The sequence below is a fragment of the Orycteropus afer genome, unplaced genomic scaffold (genome assembly GCF_000298275.1).
Source record: "Orycteropus afer afer isolate SDZICR_OR568_19922 unplaced genomic scaffold, OryAfe1.0 scaffold00103, whole genome shotgun sequence".
Taxonomy (NCBI): domain Eukaryota; kingdom Metazoa; phylum Chordata; class Mammalia; order Tubulidentata; family Orycteropodidae; genus Orycteropus; species Orycteropus afer.
In genome coordinates, this window is record NW_006921690.1 from 4,215,871 (window position 1) to 4,232,424 (window position 16,554).

Sequence of the window (16,554 nt, forward strand, 5' to 3'; positions counted from 1 at the left end):
TGTGGTCAGTATCATGAGACAAAGTATATGTGAACTGCTGTATGGAAAGTGAATTTGCTCTGTAAATCTTCACCCAAATCACAACTTAAAAAAAAAAAAAAAAAATCAACCAAGCTGTGAGTCAAGCGGCCATTGTCAATAAAATCAAACACCTAGACACCCACGAAATGCCACTGCTCTGAATCTAGAAGAGGGAAAATGGCCCCATAGTGTAGACAAGCTTAACAGGTTTACAAAGAGGCAGAGTTAAGGTTCTGAAGAGCCAGCACTAAGTCTAGTTTCTGCCCCCTGAGAGCTCCATGACCTTGGGAACTGGCAAAGCTCTGAGCCTGAACTTAAATGCAAGTCCCTTCCTATCTCCCAAACAGGCGCCTGTTGGACTCAAATCAAAGAATGGATGTGCAGTGCTTCCCAACTGTTCCAGCTACTGGTGTTCCCACTCCTATCAAGGAAAAGGACCCATTACTAATGACAGAACTGCCTACAGTCTGGGTCTCAGACTAGGAAAGGCAGCAACTATGCAGAAGAGGCACTCACACTTGGATGAACCTTAGAATCCCCTACAGGCTTGTTAGCACAGATGGCTGGGCCTTACCCCAGAGTTTCTGACTCAGCAGTTATGGGATGAGGTTCAAGAACTTGCATTTTTAACAATGATGAGTGATGCTGATGATGCTGATTTGGGACCGCACTTTGAGAACCACCAGTTAGGGATCTCAACTTAAGTGTTAGGCTGGAAGTAGCACAGCTTCCCCCAAATGGGAGGAACTCTGCTACTGCTCAGGGGGCCCAGACCACTGGCCAGTTCTTTCTGATGCTCCTGAAGACACAGAGAATCAAGCTCCCAAGAACCAAGATACATGAGTTTTGCCAAAAGGCACTTACCTCGCTGCTTATGGTGTGAATTTCTTGGGATGTCTCAATGGCTTTTTCCTCAAGACAAGGGAATCTGCCTTCATAGTACATCTGCAGCAGCTGCAGAGCTCGGCTGCCATAGCCCATCTACAAGCAAACACAGAGGGAAACAAAGGAAAAGAGAGGTGCTGAGCTGTCTAAGGCATTTCTACTCCCCTCAATTGCTTCTAGAAAAGAAAGCCTTCACACCATGTCAAATTGCACTTGGAAAAGACAACCAATGAATCCTTCAAAGATGTCAAAGCTGAGACCCTGAAAATGGAAAGCAGTGTGATCCCAGCTCTTACTACTTGTCTAGCCTCGCAAGAAAAGCCTATTTGCTACTCAAGGGCAAGGCTGGCTGGTAGCACTTTCTGGGTCATATATCTGTAAGCCCCGAAGAGAGATAGTTTCTATGCCACTGTGAAGAACTCAAGTTTCTAAAACAACTCTTCAGTGGGATTTCCAAGACACGGAAAGTAATTATCCCAAGTCCCTTGTTCTCACAAAGGAAGAGCAAGCCTACACCATCACGACCTGCCACCCCACACCCCCAGGCGCTCTCCACAGCAGAGAAGTGCCTGGAGCTCAGCTGGCTCCTCACATGCTTCCCAGTTAAGCAATCGAGGGTGCCCACCCCCAGGAGCTGACAGCATGATGGCAGCAGCTAATGCCAGCACGCCAAGTTCATGAGGCACGAGGACACTTTACCCCCTGATAATCCGGGTGAACAGCAATGCGAACGACCCTTCCACCAGAAAGACCACCGAAGTCTGGATCTTGGAACTGTGTAGAAGACACAAGCTAATAATTAGCACAACAGAGCACCTCCGACACAGCCAGCTTCAGTCAGTCAGGCGTGCCGGGGAGAGCTCATCACCTGTTCTGACACTGTCCATGGGATCAGGTCCCCTGAAGCCTTCTTGCCACGAGACAAACTGTTCAAGATGGACTGGCGGGAAATCTCCCCTTCAAGGCACACCTGTGGGGAGGGCAGAGCAGTGCAGACCCCAGGCAGCTCCAGAGCAGAGTCCACTCCTGTTTCGGTTTGTCCACCCCGCATTCAGGCTTAATACTGTCAAAGGCTTCCAGAAGTCCCATTACTAGGCCCCCTGAGCATCCTGACCACTGGTTACTAACAGTGCAGAACACTGCCGTCCTCCTGGCCCAAAGTGTAAACACCTACACTGAGCCTGTGTGCCCTCTGAGGAAGCTCCCACAGCTCCACACAGAAGAGCAGAGATCTGATATGGGAAGCGTCTGACAAGGGAGGGGTCAAGTTGCCATATTTACACGTAATGAAACACTATGCAGCCTTTCAAAATCATGTAGGTGATAAATATCTGATGCACTGGTTTTTTAAAAAAAGGCAGATCACTGAATACTATGATCTCGTGTTTACAAAAAAAAAAAACAAAAAAATAAATGCATAAACATATGTATGATAGAAACTTGAAGCAGAATTCTAGGTACTAAAAAACTTCTTTTCTAAACTTAATCTTCTAATTTTACAATAATTATGTACTGCTTTTGTAACAAAGGGAGGAAATGAAACAAAAAGTTGTTTTCAGAAAAGCTCTAAGTCAAAAATAAGAATGGCCAGTTCTGGATTTTACCTATCATTGAGCAGGGGCTTCAGTGTCTGGCACTGGCAGTCTCCTTCACTGACCCTAACCACCTGCCTCCATATTCCCAGCCACCTGGCTTCAGACTAGGAATGACAGCTCCCCTCCCACCCAGTGGGTACTGAGTCATTAACCCTTTATGAATAAGTGAATCCCCAAAGTAATGCCACAAGAAGGCCCTGTTTCTGTACCTGGATAACAGCCAGCACCTCTGGCAGGGCATTTTGGGTAGGGGGCACAGGAGGCAGAAGGCAGAAGAGGTGGTGGGCAGGTGCATCGGAAAGCATCTGGAGGTCATTGGGAGAGTTCTGTGGGGCACAAACACCAGTCAGTGCTAAGCTTCTCCCTCTGAATGACTCAGAGGCTGGAGTGAGAAGCCTCCAATGCCTGGAGGACTGCTTTCACCCAAACCAAGTGATGAGCGGGAGCCCAGCAAAGGGCCTTTTTAGCACCTCAGCAAGCCTAAAATCCTTCATAATTGCTTAAGTGGGACTTAGCCTCAAATGCCTACTCTCCCCTGCACACGGGTGCAGAGGCTGCAGTGGCAGAAGAGAACTTCTTACCTCTTACTGCATATTTCACAGCTGGGAACTGAACCATTTCCAGAGAAGAGGCTGCTATTCTAGGAAAAGCTGTCACCACATCTAACATCAATTCTTCAGCCTCCTATCAAAGGTTGTTTGGACAAGTCCTACACAAGCACTCAGAAAGTACCCTGTGCAACCTGCTTTTCCGTTTTTAAGAGTTTTAGATCTTCTAAACCATCAAACTCATTGTTCTTTAAAAAGGACCCAGAGGCACAAAGCTGGTCTCAGGCCATGCAGCATCATGGGGTACTAACTGCTATATAATCTACCCGACTGATTTAAGGTACAGGCAAGAAATGTAAGTATGCCTTTTAAAATGGGCAAAGCTTCCCACTCTCCATGGCTAACATGCACTGAACCACATGCAGGAGTCCCCCACTCTGTGTGCAAAGCTAGAAGGTCCAGATACACCACAACAACAATGGAAAATGCAACCCTCCAGCCAGATCACTGGGCCCCGCTGTGATCACAACCTGGAAGTCCCAGCCGGTGGGTAATGAAAGATATGAAAGCCAATGAAACGAGGCTTGCCAAGTGCAGAAGCTGACTAGTGAAGTTCACCCAAGGGCCAGTTGCAGTTACCTTGTAGTGAGAAGCCACATAAAGGGCCATAAGCCGTTGGAGGAAAATTTCAGAAGCCTTGTGGTAGCAGAAAAGGGTATCTCTATTAACAAAGTAGCTAGGGCTAGAGTTAAGCAACCAAAACACACAAGAGAAATTCTAAAACAGGACATAGAATTTCCAAGGGTCACCAGGATATGTGGTTTTCCCTTAGCTTGGGAAGTGAAGTCCAGTGTCTGAAGCAAAAACATAACACTGGGGCAAAAGAAAAGGGGAACTGAGGTCTGACTTCCCCCTTTTCTATGGAACAAAGGCCAAAATTTTTTTGTTCAATGCTTCCATCACTCCTCTCCCTTCCATAGGGCAGGTGGGACTCAGAGGATACAGTTCACAGGCTTCAGGCAAGGGGCAGCCTGAGACGATCCGAGTAATGTTGAGACAATCCAGGCACAGCAAGTCATTGAGCCATTTCTCCACTTCGTCCCCAGGGGCGTATCGGATTGACTCCTGGAGGGAAACCTCATGCAGCGTTCGAGCTAGTCCCCACAAACACATGGACAAAAGAAACAAGTATTAAACATGTATTGTCTAAAGGACCAAGCAAAAATATTCTACTTTATCTTTGTCACATGGTACCCAGATAAGTAAGTCTCAAGAATTTAAACGGGGTGGATTCAGATTGTTTTGGTGGATGTTCAACTTGCCACAATTACAACCCCACCAAGTCAATGCAACCACGCCTAGAACAGTGACAACCCAGGTTGCAACCATCAGGAGGCCCAAATCAGGCTCCCGCCTGGTCACGGGCTTGCACTCCTCTAAGAAAAGCTACTGCACCTCTTGGGGACTCAGCCTTTGTGCCTTATGGTGGGGAGCTATGGTACCACCCACAGTTGTCATTAGGGGCAGCAAGGCTCCAGCAGCAGAGTGTGCAGGGACTTGCTGTGTTCAGAACTCGGAGTACCTGATGCCAGCCTGGCTGTGGTTGTGCTCTTGTTCTCCGCGGTCATGCTGACCTGGCTCTGGGCGCTCTGCTGGCGGAGCTGCTGGATAAGTTTGAGGGACAGTGACCGGCCAGTGCCCTCATAGCTAGGAATAAAGGCAAAGATAATCAGGCACAAGGTCTTTTCTCCACTCTAGGAGGGGACAGACAGCCTCTTTTCTCCTCCTGCTGAAACACCAGACTCCTGCTCCCTGAAGACAGCCCTGCCCACTTTGGAACTTCTGCTGTAGCATGTGCAGGCCCCAGGGGGTGCCTTGGCTCAAATTTCTCCTTTTCCTTACTGGCTTTTGGTTTCTTTTTTCTAATTTTTCTACAGCAAACATGAACTAAATATTTCAAATCAAAAAACTGTTATTAGAAGTTGGCTTTCTTGTGCTAATTACAATACGTAAACACTATATTTTCACCTAATTCTAAGACACTGGTATTGCCATCAACGTAAATTAACTTGAACATGGCCTAACGACAGAAGGAGAGACATTGAATACAAAATTTTCAGTCTAATGCTGAGCATTTCAGGTCAGACCAAAGGTGAATTACAATTTATTATTAAGAGGCAAGCTCCTGTTTGTGGAAGGCAGCACATGAGAGACCGAAGCAGTTCCAAAGAAAGGCTCTGAGTTGCCTTCCCAGGCCTGGGCCTTACTGATTACACGCCAGTAACCAGCCATGAGAACGGCAGCTCCGCCCAGGGTGCCTTACCCATTGATGGTGGATGCCATGAATACAAGGTATGGGCCAAGCAGGCTCTTCACCAGGGGGAGGGGGATGGCAGCAGCTTCGTCGATCACAACAAGTTCAGCCTGGCCCAGTTTCATGGCATCTGCAGGATGTATATACTGCAGAAGAAGAGTTTCATACTATTAGCTGGGTCACCTAATGGCACAGCTGTGGTTACTGGTGACTCACCATAAAGCTACTCTCTTCCCTCTCTCTCCCCCTTCCCATTTCTTCTTTCTCCCATTCCTCTTTCCCATTTTTCCTTGCCAGGGCAAAATGGAAGGGGCTTGGAGTCAGATGCCAGAGTCCACTGGAGTTTAACCGTTACTGCATGACCCTGAGCAGGTCACTGAAAGTCACAGAGCCTCAGACTCTTCTGTGCAGTGGAAGACATACCTATCCTACGGCTGCTCAAGAGAAAAATTAGGTAAATCTCTCAAAGTGCCTTGTCCAACCAATAGCTGGCTTAGAGCCACCGGATGGCTGCTCCCTGTCCTTTCCCTCTGCTTTATCCTCTCTCATGTTCCTCCTCAGTATCAGGTTAGGTGTGGGTGAGGATTTGGGGAAACAAAAACTCAGAAAACAACAAAAATAAATGCTGGTGTCAAGGTAAATCAGTACAAGTACTTGAAAGGGCAATTTGGCAAAAACCTAGGAAATCTACAGATTCCACTTCTAGAAATACATACAACAAACTCTAGTATATTCACCTAGTGCTCACAAATGAATCAACAAATCTTGGAAACAAAGGCTGAGTTAAAATAAGCAAGATGAGGAAGGGGGAGTATAGTATGTTACCATTTAGGGTATGTAATTATGCAGTAAGACTACAAGCACATGGATTGAAGGAAACACACCAACCGTAAAATGGGAGCTACCTATGGGAAGAGACAGAGGGAAGGGGATGGAATGGGGTATAAAAGGGACTTCAACTACATCTGTGGTATTTCAGATCTCTGAAACAAAAAATAAATGAGTTTTTAAAACATGAAACAAATACATCAAACAGCAAAAGGTTAGAATTTCTTAAATTCGAGTGGGGGGATCCTGATGTTATCTTGGTCTCTTTGCACTTTATTATACGTCTGAAATATTTCACTGCAAGTAAGATTTGTTAAGTGCTTTGCTAGACGTTAATGGGTCAGGGAGGCAGCGGCCCCACTCATTTCTCGAAGCAGGAAGACATATCCTCACTGGGGCCCCACATCTTGGATTCTTAAGGGGAAAAAACTAAACAAGCGCCTGATAAAAGCAGCAGAGAGCAGCTCTCTAAAGGAGGCATTACAGACTTTAATCTAATATTCTTATTTTTCTCAACATCCAGAAAGAAGGAAGAGGCCCCAAAGGGACACAAATGGAGCCTCATAAAGTAAGGTCACCTCCTCTCTGTTTAAACTCCAGTCTGGAAACAAAAGGACTGTGGTAATACGATAGGGCATTTGATTACAGATTCAAGGAGGCGCGTGGGCTGAGCCAGAGCATTTCAAGGAAGTGTTTTCCTTCTTTATTTTTCTTGAGTTTGAACAGGTCTCCCTATTCTCACCACCCACTGTCTGCCCACCCAGATCCCCAACTGCAGCTGAGGATACAGGTGAATGTGGGAAGAAATATATAGAATGAAGAGAAACTAGAAGGAGATCTAGCAGGGGAGGAAGAAAAGATTCTTAAGGCAAAGGACACAGACACTTAGCATTATTTATAATGCAGACTCCTCAACAGGCAACATACACACTTACAGTTTGATGGCAGAAAACTGCCGAGCTCTCCTGGCCTACTTTCCACCCAACCCAATGCCAAAAATAACTGATGAACCTACTCCAAGCATATACAGATCTCAGGCCCTTCTGCAGGCCTGTCACACTGATGACTCTTTTACATATTGAACCAAATGGAGCCTTTGGACAAGTACAAGCCATTCAGGCTCACAGAGCACTGGAGATTTATAGAGCTTTCAGGAAAGAAGAGTACTGTTTAAAAAGGAAAATGGACCATTGGCTAAACCACAGAGGATATTTTGCTAATTTTTTTTCTTTTAAATGGCAAGTTTATTGTTCTAGTTATGGATCAATCATTTTAAAACCTGCAGTAATGAAGCAAAATTAGAACTGATGTCAGACAATGTTTTGTAATTTTTTTTAAGCTAATCAGCACATTCATAATCCCACTGACCAGATTTTAGAGGGACAACTTTGCAATCTGACTACATGTATTTTTAGTTTGCTTGAACGTTTTTCTTTAGAAGAGGCTGAAAACTGGGAACAGGTTGATGGTAAAACAACAACACTCTCGAAAGTAGAGTCTTACACAGGACATAATATGGCTCTCAAGGGAAATATCCTGGAGCCATTTAAATACAGCAGAACATGGGTCCACACAGTGGGGTTGTGGAGCGAACCTCACCTGAATGGTCTGCCTGTGTTCTCGGAACACATTCACTCTGATTACTGCTTTGTGAAATTCAGGATTTAAAGACTGAACAATCTCATAATCCAGATGTTCCTGAAAAGGATAGTCAAAATGACAAACTTTAGAAGCTCATTAAAAAAGGAAGCAGGCATTCTAAAGACTTCACCTAGCACAGAATCAAAGTGAGATCCTCATGTCCTACCTGATACTGCAGAGCATCAAATCCTTTAAATACAAATTCAAACAGAGTATGGAGGTTATCAGGGCTTGGGGAGGTTACAAAGATGTTGGAGTACCTACAGGACAAAAGAAAATGTGGATGTTTAAGAATTTTTTTTTTTTTTTTTTAAAGTTTGCTCCCATCACAAAGGGGACAGCCAGAGATAATGACATGAAATAAAGTCAACATTTCTTTTGGGGAGGAACAGTAAAGCAACTCCAGAACCTAAGTATATTTTTCTTCCCAACCAATGAAAACATGCTAACAACTTGGAGGCAGCAAGTACTAGCAATTAGCTGTCGACGATCGTGAAAGCAAACTGTGGAGCTGAGGGGACAACTCCCTCATCTGCAAACCCGGCAGGCTATTCACCAATTCAGTGCCTTGTTGCAAGAGCAACTGCTTCACTGTCATCACAGCTGTGCCAAGAGAGTTTCAAACCGTGAAGCCAGAGAGCTCAGTGCTGGAGCCAAGGCCACAGCTCAACTTCCCACAGATCCATGCTGCTTGCATGTAAAGGACTGCTAACGGCTAAAAGGCTAAGGGGTGGCAATTTCACTGGAGTAGCAGAGAGTACAAACAACACACCCAGCTCTACCAGCACTGACTTGCAGGGGATCCTGGGTGCGTCACTGAAGCTCCCTGAGACTAGGTTTATCCATCTACACAGAGCTATTAAGAGCACCGAGGAAGACAGTGTGCATAAAAGGTCAACTATTATGTCTGCAAAGGTGGAAATATGTATTCAATCTATCGATACATGAATAAATCTGCCCAGGGCAAAGAACAGACAGTAATATCACACTCAAAGACTGCTCCTGAGAGGAAAACCAGGTCTTCTATTGATCAAAATAGTCAAATGTCAAATTTGTACTTTTCTTAGTCAGCAAAGCTGAGAGTACACACTTGTACTCTGAGAGTTCTAAGGTTTCTTACCCTGTTTTTGCTTTGTGTATGTATTCAACTTTAAACAATGATTACAAAGACATTGGTACGTCTATCTGTGTACATATACATATTTCTCTGTGCACATTTAAGGTGTGGGGGGGTGAATACAGTGTTGCTATATCCAACCAAGAACCTGAAATCCAGAGAAATCACTGTGAGCTCAGTCAGAGCCAGCAATGGTCACCTGAACGCTAACCCTGCACACGGCCCCCTCAGAGCCCAGGATTCCTAAGACGGGCAACTGGCTCCTCTTACCCAAATGCCACGGCTCCAGCAATGGCCAATCCCAGGGCTGCAGATTTTCCCCTTCCTCGGGCAGCTGTGAGTGCAACGGTACTCCTCAGGGTCTTTTCAGAGATGCCCTCAATAAATTTCAAGACAGCTTTGGCCTATGCAAAGAGAATACTATCAGGTAGGCTCTGAGAAAGGCCCAAGTTCCAGCCAGCCATCACCATTTATCACCACTGTCTCTGTGGAAAAGTTAGGTTGAGGCCAAGGCTAATTAAAGGAGTCAACTGTTTAGGTCAAAAAGCCATGTTCAGTACTTGCATTTCTCCATTCCTTGGTGACCTCATGTTAGTCTCAAGGTTTTAAATACCACTATATGCTGATAACTCTCAAATTTACATCTCTAGTCCAGGCCTCCTCCCCCACACACCAGACTTGTACACATACCCATCTACTTCCTATACATCGCCACTTGGGTGTCTAATACACGTCATAAACTTAAAACAGATGTCTAATGTTCCCCAAAACTTCCTCCACTACCACCTCCCCCATCCCAGTTAACTCTGCTCAACTGCCTAGGCCAAAAGCCTATGCTTCATACACCAGAAAATCCTGTCGACAGGACCTTCAAAACATACAAAATCCTACTATTCCTCACGTTCCTCTACCACTTTGGCAAAGCCACCACCCTGTCCTGTGTTGGTTATTGAGATAGCCCCCCAATTAGTCACCATTTCCACTCTTGTTTATTTACCATCTATACCCAACACAACAGTGAGAAGCATCCTTTTAAAACTAAGCCTGGGGATCCCTCTGGCAGCTGTGCTGAGACTATGAGCATAAAACCCTCCACTGGCCCATCTCTTGCTGTGTGGCCTGTGTGGCCCCATACCATCTGACTGCCAACCTCGCCTCCTCCTATCCCCCTGTACTTGCTCAGGTTCAGTGCCACCAGCCTCTTTGCTAGTCCTGGAGTACATCAGGTCACTTGTGCGTCAGGCCTATGTACCTGCTACTCCCTCTGCCTGAAACACTATCCTCTCCCCTGATATCCACATTGCTCTCTCCTCACCTCCTTCAACTCTTTGCTCTAGTATTACCTTTTAAGTGGGGCCTTCTCTGACCATTATCTAAATTTGCAGTGTCCCACCCTCACCCTGGGACTCCCCATACCTCTTTGCTGCTTCTCGTTTTCCTCACTGTACATACCGCCCTCCTCTATACTACATGATTTATGTGTTCACCTTATTCTCTGTCCACCTCAACCCACTAGAACATAAGCTCCAGGAGGTAGCATGGGCCCCTCTTACCTACTGCTAGAGCCCTGTGCCTGGCACCTGGAAGGGAAAGCAAAATGCCAGTGGTGCTGAGGGCAAGGATGAGCCACAGCACTCACTACTCAGGGACCAAGCTGTGTCCTCTCCTGGGAACAGGCCTTGAGCCTGAGAAGGCAGCCAAATGGTCCAGTTTGGCTTGTTGGGTCCTAAAGAAGTTAAGCTGCCCCACTCTCCTAGGCAGTGACACTAAGGGACACTGAAGAAATGCAGCCAGAGCAGATGAAAGGGAAGGAAGGGGAGAAGGTACAAGAAACCAGAGTCTCTCCAGACAGAAACCCTCAAGGGATCTAAGTCCTATTTATCTTAACACTGCCTCTACAGAATGCTATGTTTGCTCCATTTGTTTGTTGCTCAGAGTAAGGAAGTCACAAACTCTGATAAAATCTAACTGGAAAAAACTCACTGATAAAACAGACCCAAACCAAACCTACTGCCATTCAGATTCATAGGGTTTCAAAGGTTGTAAATATCATGGAAGTAGACTGCCTTGCCTTTCTCCCACGGAGCAGCTGGAGGGTTTGAACCACTGACCTTTTGGTTGGCAGCCCAATGCTATAACCATAGCACCACCAGATCTCCTTGACATAACTAAATTTTCTAAACAAAAAATCAATACAAAAAAGGCAAGCACTCAATTAAAAACTGGGCAGAAGAGCAGATCAGTTCACATATATAAAAAATACATAGCCAACAATTACATGAAAAGGGCAGCTGGCTCTCTCACTACTAAAGCAACACAAATTCAACCAACAATCTCATGTTCCCATACTACACTGGTAAAAGTTTAACAGTACCCAGTGCTGGCAAGGCTGCAAGGAAAAGGCATTTTCGTACCGTCAGTGGCTCTATAAACTGGTAGGACACCTACTTTAATGCATCCACTCTCTGCTCCAGCAATTCCTGGCAACTTATGCTAGATATTCTGCCCAAATGTCCAGAGATATATCTGTAAGAATGCCCTAACAGTACTGTTCATAATAGCAAAAAAGCTAGAATCAATCCAAATGTCCAATAGGGAACCACTTATGACCTATACAGTGTGGCCTCTTCACATATTTAAAAAAATATTCATTTATAGGCACAGAAAAAGATCCAGAAGGACACAGAGCAAACTGTTAATAACAGTTATCTCTGGAGAGTGGAACTGCCAAGTAGAAACATCATAGTTCTCTGCTTTTCACTTTTGTACTTCTTTTTTTTTCCTACCACACGGGTCCTTTATTGCTTTCACAATACTGCAACTAGTGTTATATAGTTCCCCTTCCCTCCTTCTCCCACCTCTCTCTCTCTCTCTCTGCTGATGAAGAGGGCACCAGGAAGCAATTCAAAGCAGCCTAGGGCCTGCAGCCTAGCTACACAGAGAGCTGTGTAGCTGGCGATTATGTTTCCAGAATGAAAAGGGAAACTAGCCAGTTGGGAGTTAGCCCCAAGTGGGAGGTGTCACTGCAGCTGTTTTCCATCATGACAGCAGAGCCCAAGAGCCCAGAAGCCTGTGCTATTCATCTGATTCAAGATGGACCAGAACCCTGAACATACCTGGCAGCCTTGATGGCCTCTGACCCATACCTAGTCAGCTCCCCTGATGGCCCAGGAACCAGAGAAGCTGAACGTACCAGCACTGGTCACCTCAGGTGAACACTGAAAGGAGTCCTGGCAGCCCCCACCTAGCCTGCTGATGCACGCAAAAACAAGGTCCCTACCGCCACAGAGGTACCTTGTGGCCTCACATGGGAACAGTGCTAAGTGCAGAAGGCCTCAGGCTCTCTCACGTCTGTAAAAGCCATAAGCAATTAGAGTTTAATACATACCACCAAAATTTACCTCAGACTAAGGAATACTAAGGAATATCACCCTCTCTTAGGAAAAGTGCTGAGAGGGCTCCTCTCCAAACTTAATCTACCTCTGTCACCCCCAGCCCCAGGTCTCTGAGCTATCAAATTGAGGCAAGGCAAAGGTCATCCCTGGACGTCTCCTGTGAATCCAAACAGAGAAGGGTCCTGCTGTTGCCAGGCATGCCTGAGTGCAAGCAAAACAAAAGGGCCCTTTCCCCAGAGAGGAGCCAAGTCTTGCCCTCACTTGGCTTCTGTGGCTTTCTGCCCGCTGGGTTTTACCTGTGCTGTCGGCACTGGGGTGGGGAGCTCTGAAGGCCATTCTCACCTGGTCTAGGGTCCTGCAGCAGTCCAGCAGCACACCCACAGGCTGGGTGTCCTGCAGGCTCTCCTTCAACTCCTTCAGCTTCAGATCAGAAGGACTGAGACTCTCATCCTACCAGAGAGGAGGAGAGGGTTTGCCACAGGAGCATCAACACAGAACATATAGCCTCCCCCAGACTCTTCGGCCCCCAAAACACACTCACTGCAGTCTGTGGAGGTAGTGCCTCAATGCTGGCAACATGGGAGGAGAGGGGCAGGATGCTGAGCTGGTCATCAATGACAAGACATTTCTTACAAGAGGCCAGAGACAGAATAAACCTGAGGAACAAAACCATCATAACGAGGTGCTGGGGGGGGGGGCAGCAGCGTCTACAAAATAAAGATTTGTTTTGCACATACAGTACTGCATTGTCAGTGAAGGCAAGCATGGGTGTATGAATGGATAGATGGGTGGACAGGCTGAACGATTAGGTATGTCTGTGATATGGGGAGTGTATCTGAGAACATATATAGGATTGGCAGACAATGGTTCTTTAAGTTTATATGAATAATCAGAATTCCTAGGTGTATAGCAGAATTGACAAGGGAAAGGTTGTGGTCACTGCTTGGTCACAGCCAGCTACCCAGAGGGACCGAGTAGTTGAACCTGTGGGCTTGGGACCATAGTCGCAGGTGACATCAAGCTCAATTGGCATAACATACTATACAAAACATTGTTCCACCTCCTACTTTGGCGAGTAGCAACTGGGATCTTAAAAGCTAGCGAGCTGCCATTTAGATGCAATGATGGGTCTCTCCTCGTCCAGAGCAAAGAAGAATGAAGAAAAACAAAATTCATAAAAACAATTAGTCCGAGTGACTGGTACACCATCCGATCTGCAGCCTATACGACTATGAGACCAGAAGAACTAGATGGTGCCCAGCTACCACTGTCATCCACTTGGAAGGGGATCTATGTAGGACATCCTTGATAGAGAGGGAGAACAATGTGGAACAAAACTCAAAATCATTTGGAGAAAAGAAAATAAAAACGGGGGACCAGGTTTGCTGGTCCAATGTTGCCTGGTGGAACCACTGACACTATGGCCCCTAGCTGCCCTTCAGGTCTGGAATTGAACCCATACATGTGGTTTCCAGTCAAACAGAAGACAGGCATATGAGTTGAACATTTACCTGAGGTAGATACACTCCTTGGAGAGAACAATCATTGAGCAAGAAGGGCTACCTATGCACAGGGAGACAGCTCAGGGGGCAGGAGTCCATGGAGGGATGGACACTGGGAAGAGGTAACTATGGGGAGGAAGTGGGAGGGGAGCTGTTGCATTGAGGTAAACTGTGGTCAATGTCATTAGACAAAGTATATGTAAACTGCTGTATGGAAAGAAAGTAAATTTGCTCTGTAAATCTTCACCTAAATCACAATTAAAAAAAAAAAAGGTTTGCTTTTCTTTAAGAAAATCATTTGGCCCTGTAAGTCTGACAAAGCTAGAGTGAGTAGTGAGAGATGATTCAGAGTCTCCTCCATAATGAACATGCTTCATTAAGCAAACAAGAAAACCATGAACTCCACACAAGAGACCAATTACAAGCCTTCCTGGTGCACACAACCGCCTCGGTTCTCTGTCACTTGGCCCTTCCCACAGCCTCCCAGGCTCACCCTTTAGCACCAAGGTTTCTTAGGTCATCCTTAAATGGGAAACTCTAAACCCAACTTACATATCCACCAGTCACATGGGGAAACAACAGACACACAGATGGATTTACCACAGGAATAAAAAACAAAAGGGAGAAGTAGTGAGGAAAGCTCCCTTAGGAAATATATAAACACTCATGTGCCTGTAGAAAAAGATGTGTTTGGCTGTAAAATTCAAATAGCCTCCCATCACTGCAAGAAAAGAATCTCACTGGCTACTCTCACAAGACTTCTGTTTTGTTTAACAACATATAATTCCTCAGCTGGCCTACTCATTCCACTGTGTTAAAGGGTGAGCAGACCAAAGGAGGAGCCACGGGCTGCTGAATTATCATCAAAATTAGAAAAGACCCCAAGGTTCATCAAGGCCAGGGTTCCTAAACCTCATTTTGGACCAAGTCATTCTTTGCTGGGGGAGGGGGAGGCTACCCTGTGCACTGCAGGCTGTCAAGCAGCATCTGTGGCCTCTACCCATTAGACACCAGTAGCATCCCCACCTCCTCCCTCCAAGCTACTGCCCCAGTCAGGACAATCTACATTTCTCCAGACACTGTCAAATGTCCCCAGGGGCAGATCACTCGGGCTGAGAAGCACTGATCTTGCCCCCAGTTTCTAAAGGTATAAAAGGGCTCTGTGGTCAACTCAATTTGGGAAAAAATCGGTTAAACAGGTCCCTGCTGCTGCAAAACTTTTCCGAGGCTACCAGAGGATAATGCAGACCTTCATAAAGGAAAAACAGTATCAGCATTTACCAAACGTATCTGGCCAGAAAACTCTTTTGTCGCAATGTCTCTCTTAAGACACTAATGGAGCACATTTCAGGAAACAGAGATTGAGACAAATCCCCCTATGAAAGGTAAGTAAGCTAGGACCCAAGGAGGTAAAATGACTTGGTTAAGGCCACTGCACTAGCCTGCGCCAGAACCAAGACAGAAGGATCCAGGTCTCTAGTCTCATTTTTACTCAATCTCATCCCTTCTGGCTAGTTTCACAATCACCAATGCTGTCCAGAATTTCACCACTTTGGATCTATGTAGGAGATCCTTGATGGAGAGGGAGAACGATGTGGAACAATACTCAAAATCATTTGGAGAAAAGAAAATAAAAACGGGGGACCAGGTTTGCTGGTCCAATGTTGCCTGGTGGAACCACTGACACTATGGCCCCTAGCTGCCCTTCAGGTCTGGAATTGAACCCACACCTGTCGTTTCCAGCCAAACAAAAGACAGGCATATGACTTGAACATTTACCTCAGGTAAATACACTCCTTGGAGAGAACAATCATGGGAGAAAGAAGGGCTGCCTATGCACAGGGAGACAGCTCAGGGGGCAGGAGTGCATGGAGGGATGGATATTGGGAAGAGGTAACTATGGGGAGGAAGGGGGAGGGGAGCTGTTGCATTGTGGTAAACTGTGGTCAATGTCATGAGACAAATTATATATGAACTGCTGTATGGAAAGTGAATTTGCTCTGTAAATTTTCACCCAAATCACACACACACAAAAAAGAATCTCACCACTTTGGACTCCTTCCTCACACAAAAGCAAAGCTTCCAGTTGGATCCAAGACAAAAATTTCCTTCCCATTATGGCTCCCTCACAATTACAAAGGACTGACAAGGGTGTGAGAGATCTAGAGACCTACCGTTCATTAAACCTTCCCACCACATCCTGATGGGCTTCAGTTCTGTATCTTGAATGCACGTCCTAAAAAAGCAAGACAACACTCATAAACATGCCAACAGCACTAAGGCTCAGGCTCCAAATGTGAAGATGTTCCCTCAAGTGACCTTGGGAAGAAAGGAGACGTCAGAGGTGCCATTAGAAACAAAATCCGCTCCCGCACACCATTCTGTGCTAAACTGGCCAAAAGCCATTTGTTGGAACTGGGATCAGACACACCCAGTGGGAACTGCAAGTAGAGGCCCTGAGGTGAGAGCAAGCAGGGCACGTTTGAGGAATTTTGAGGCCAGAGAGGCTATTGTGTGAGTGATGGTAGGAGTAGTACTGAAAGGAAGCAGCTACAAAGATTGGAGGGAAGCCCATCTCATCAGATAAATGCAGCTCATGAAACCTTGAGCCCACTGCCAAGCAGCAGAGCCATAGGCACAACTCCAAACCTGCTTCTCAGAACACAAATGTAGCAATATTGATGGAGTCAGGAGACAAGCTCTACATC

General features: G+C 46.0%; 1 protein-coding gene across 1 annotated transcript in view; it reads right to left on the reverse strand.

Annotated features, from left to right (window-relative positions):
* Window positions 1–16,554, reverse strand: part of NAT10 (N-acetyltransferase 10) — a 39,312-nt gene that overhangs the window by 16,445 nt on the left and 6,313 nt on the right. Inside the window, exons 6-19 of the mRNA XM_042781306.1 lie at window positions 16,021–16,082; window positions 12,886–13,000; window positions 12,687–12,794; window positions 9,220–9,353; window positions 7,999–8,092; window positions 7,791–7,889; window positions 5,373–5,509; window positions 4,632–4,756; window positions 4,053–4,203; window positions 3,689–3,785; window positions 2,711–2,827; window positions 1,775–1,876; window positions 1,606–1,680; window positions 886–1,002 (exon numbers count right to left, since the gene is read on the reverse strand). Coding sequence (XP_042637240.1) covers window positions 886–1,002; window positions 1,606–1,680; window positions 1,775–1,876; window positions 2,711–2,827; window positions 3,689–3,785; window positions 4,053–4,203; window positions 4,632–4,756; window positions 5,373–5,509; window positions 7,791–7,889; window positions 7,999–8,092; window positions 9,220–9,353; window positions 12,687–12,794; window positions 12,886–13,000; window positions 16,021–16,082 — 1,533 coding nt within the window. The remainder of the gene's footprint in view (window positions 1–885; window positions 1,003–1,605; window positions 1,681–1,774; window positions 1,877–2,710; window positions 2,828–3,688; window positions 3,786–4,052; window positions 4,204–4,631; window positions 4,757–5,372; window positions 5,510–7,790; window positions 7,890–7,998; window positions 8,093–9,219; window positions 9,354–12,686; window positions 12,795–12,885; window positions 13,001–16,020; window positions 16,083–16,554) is intronic.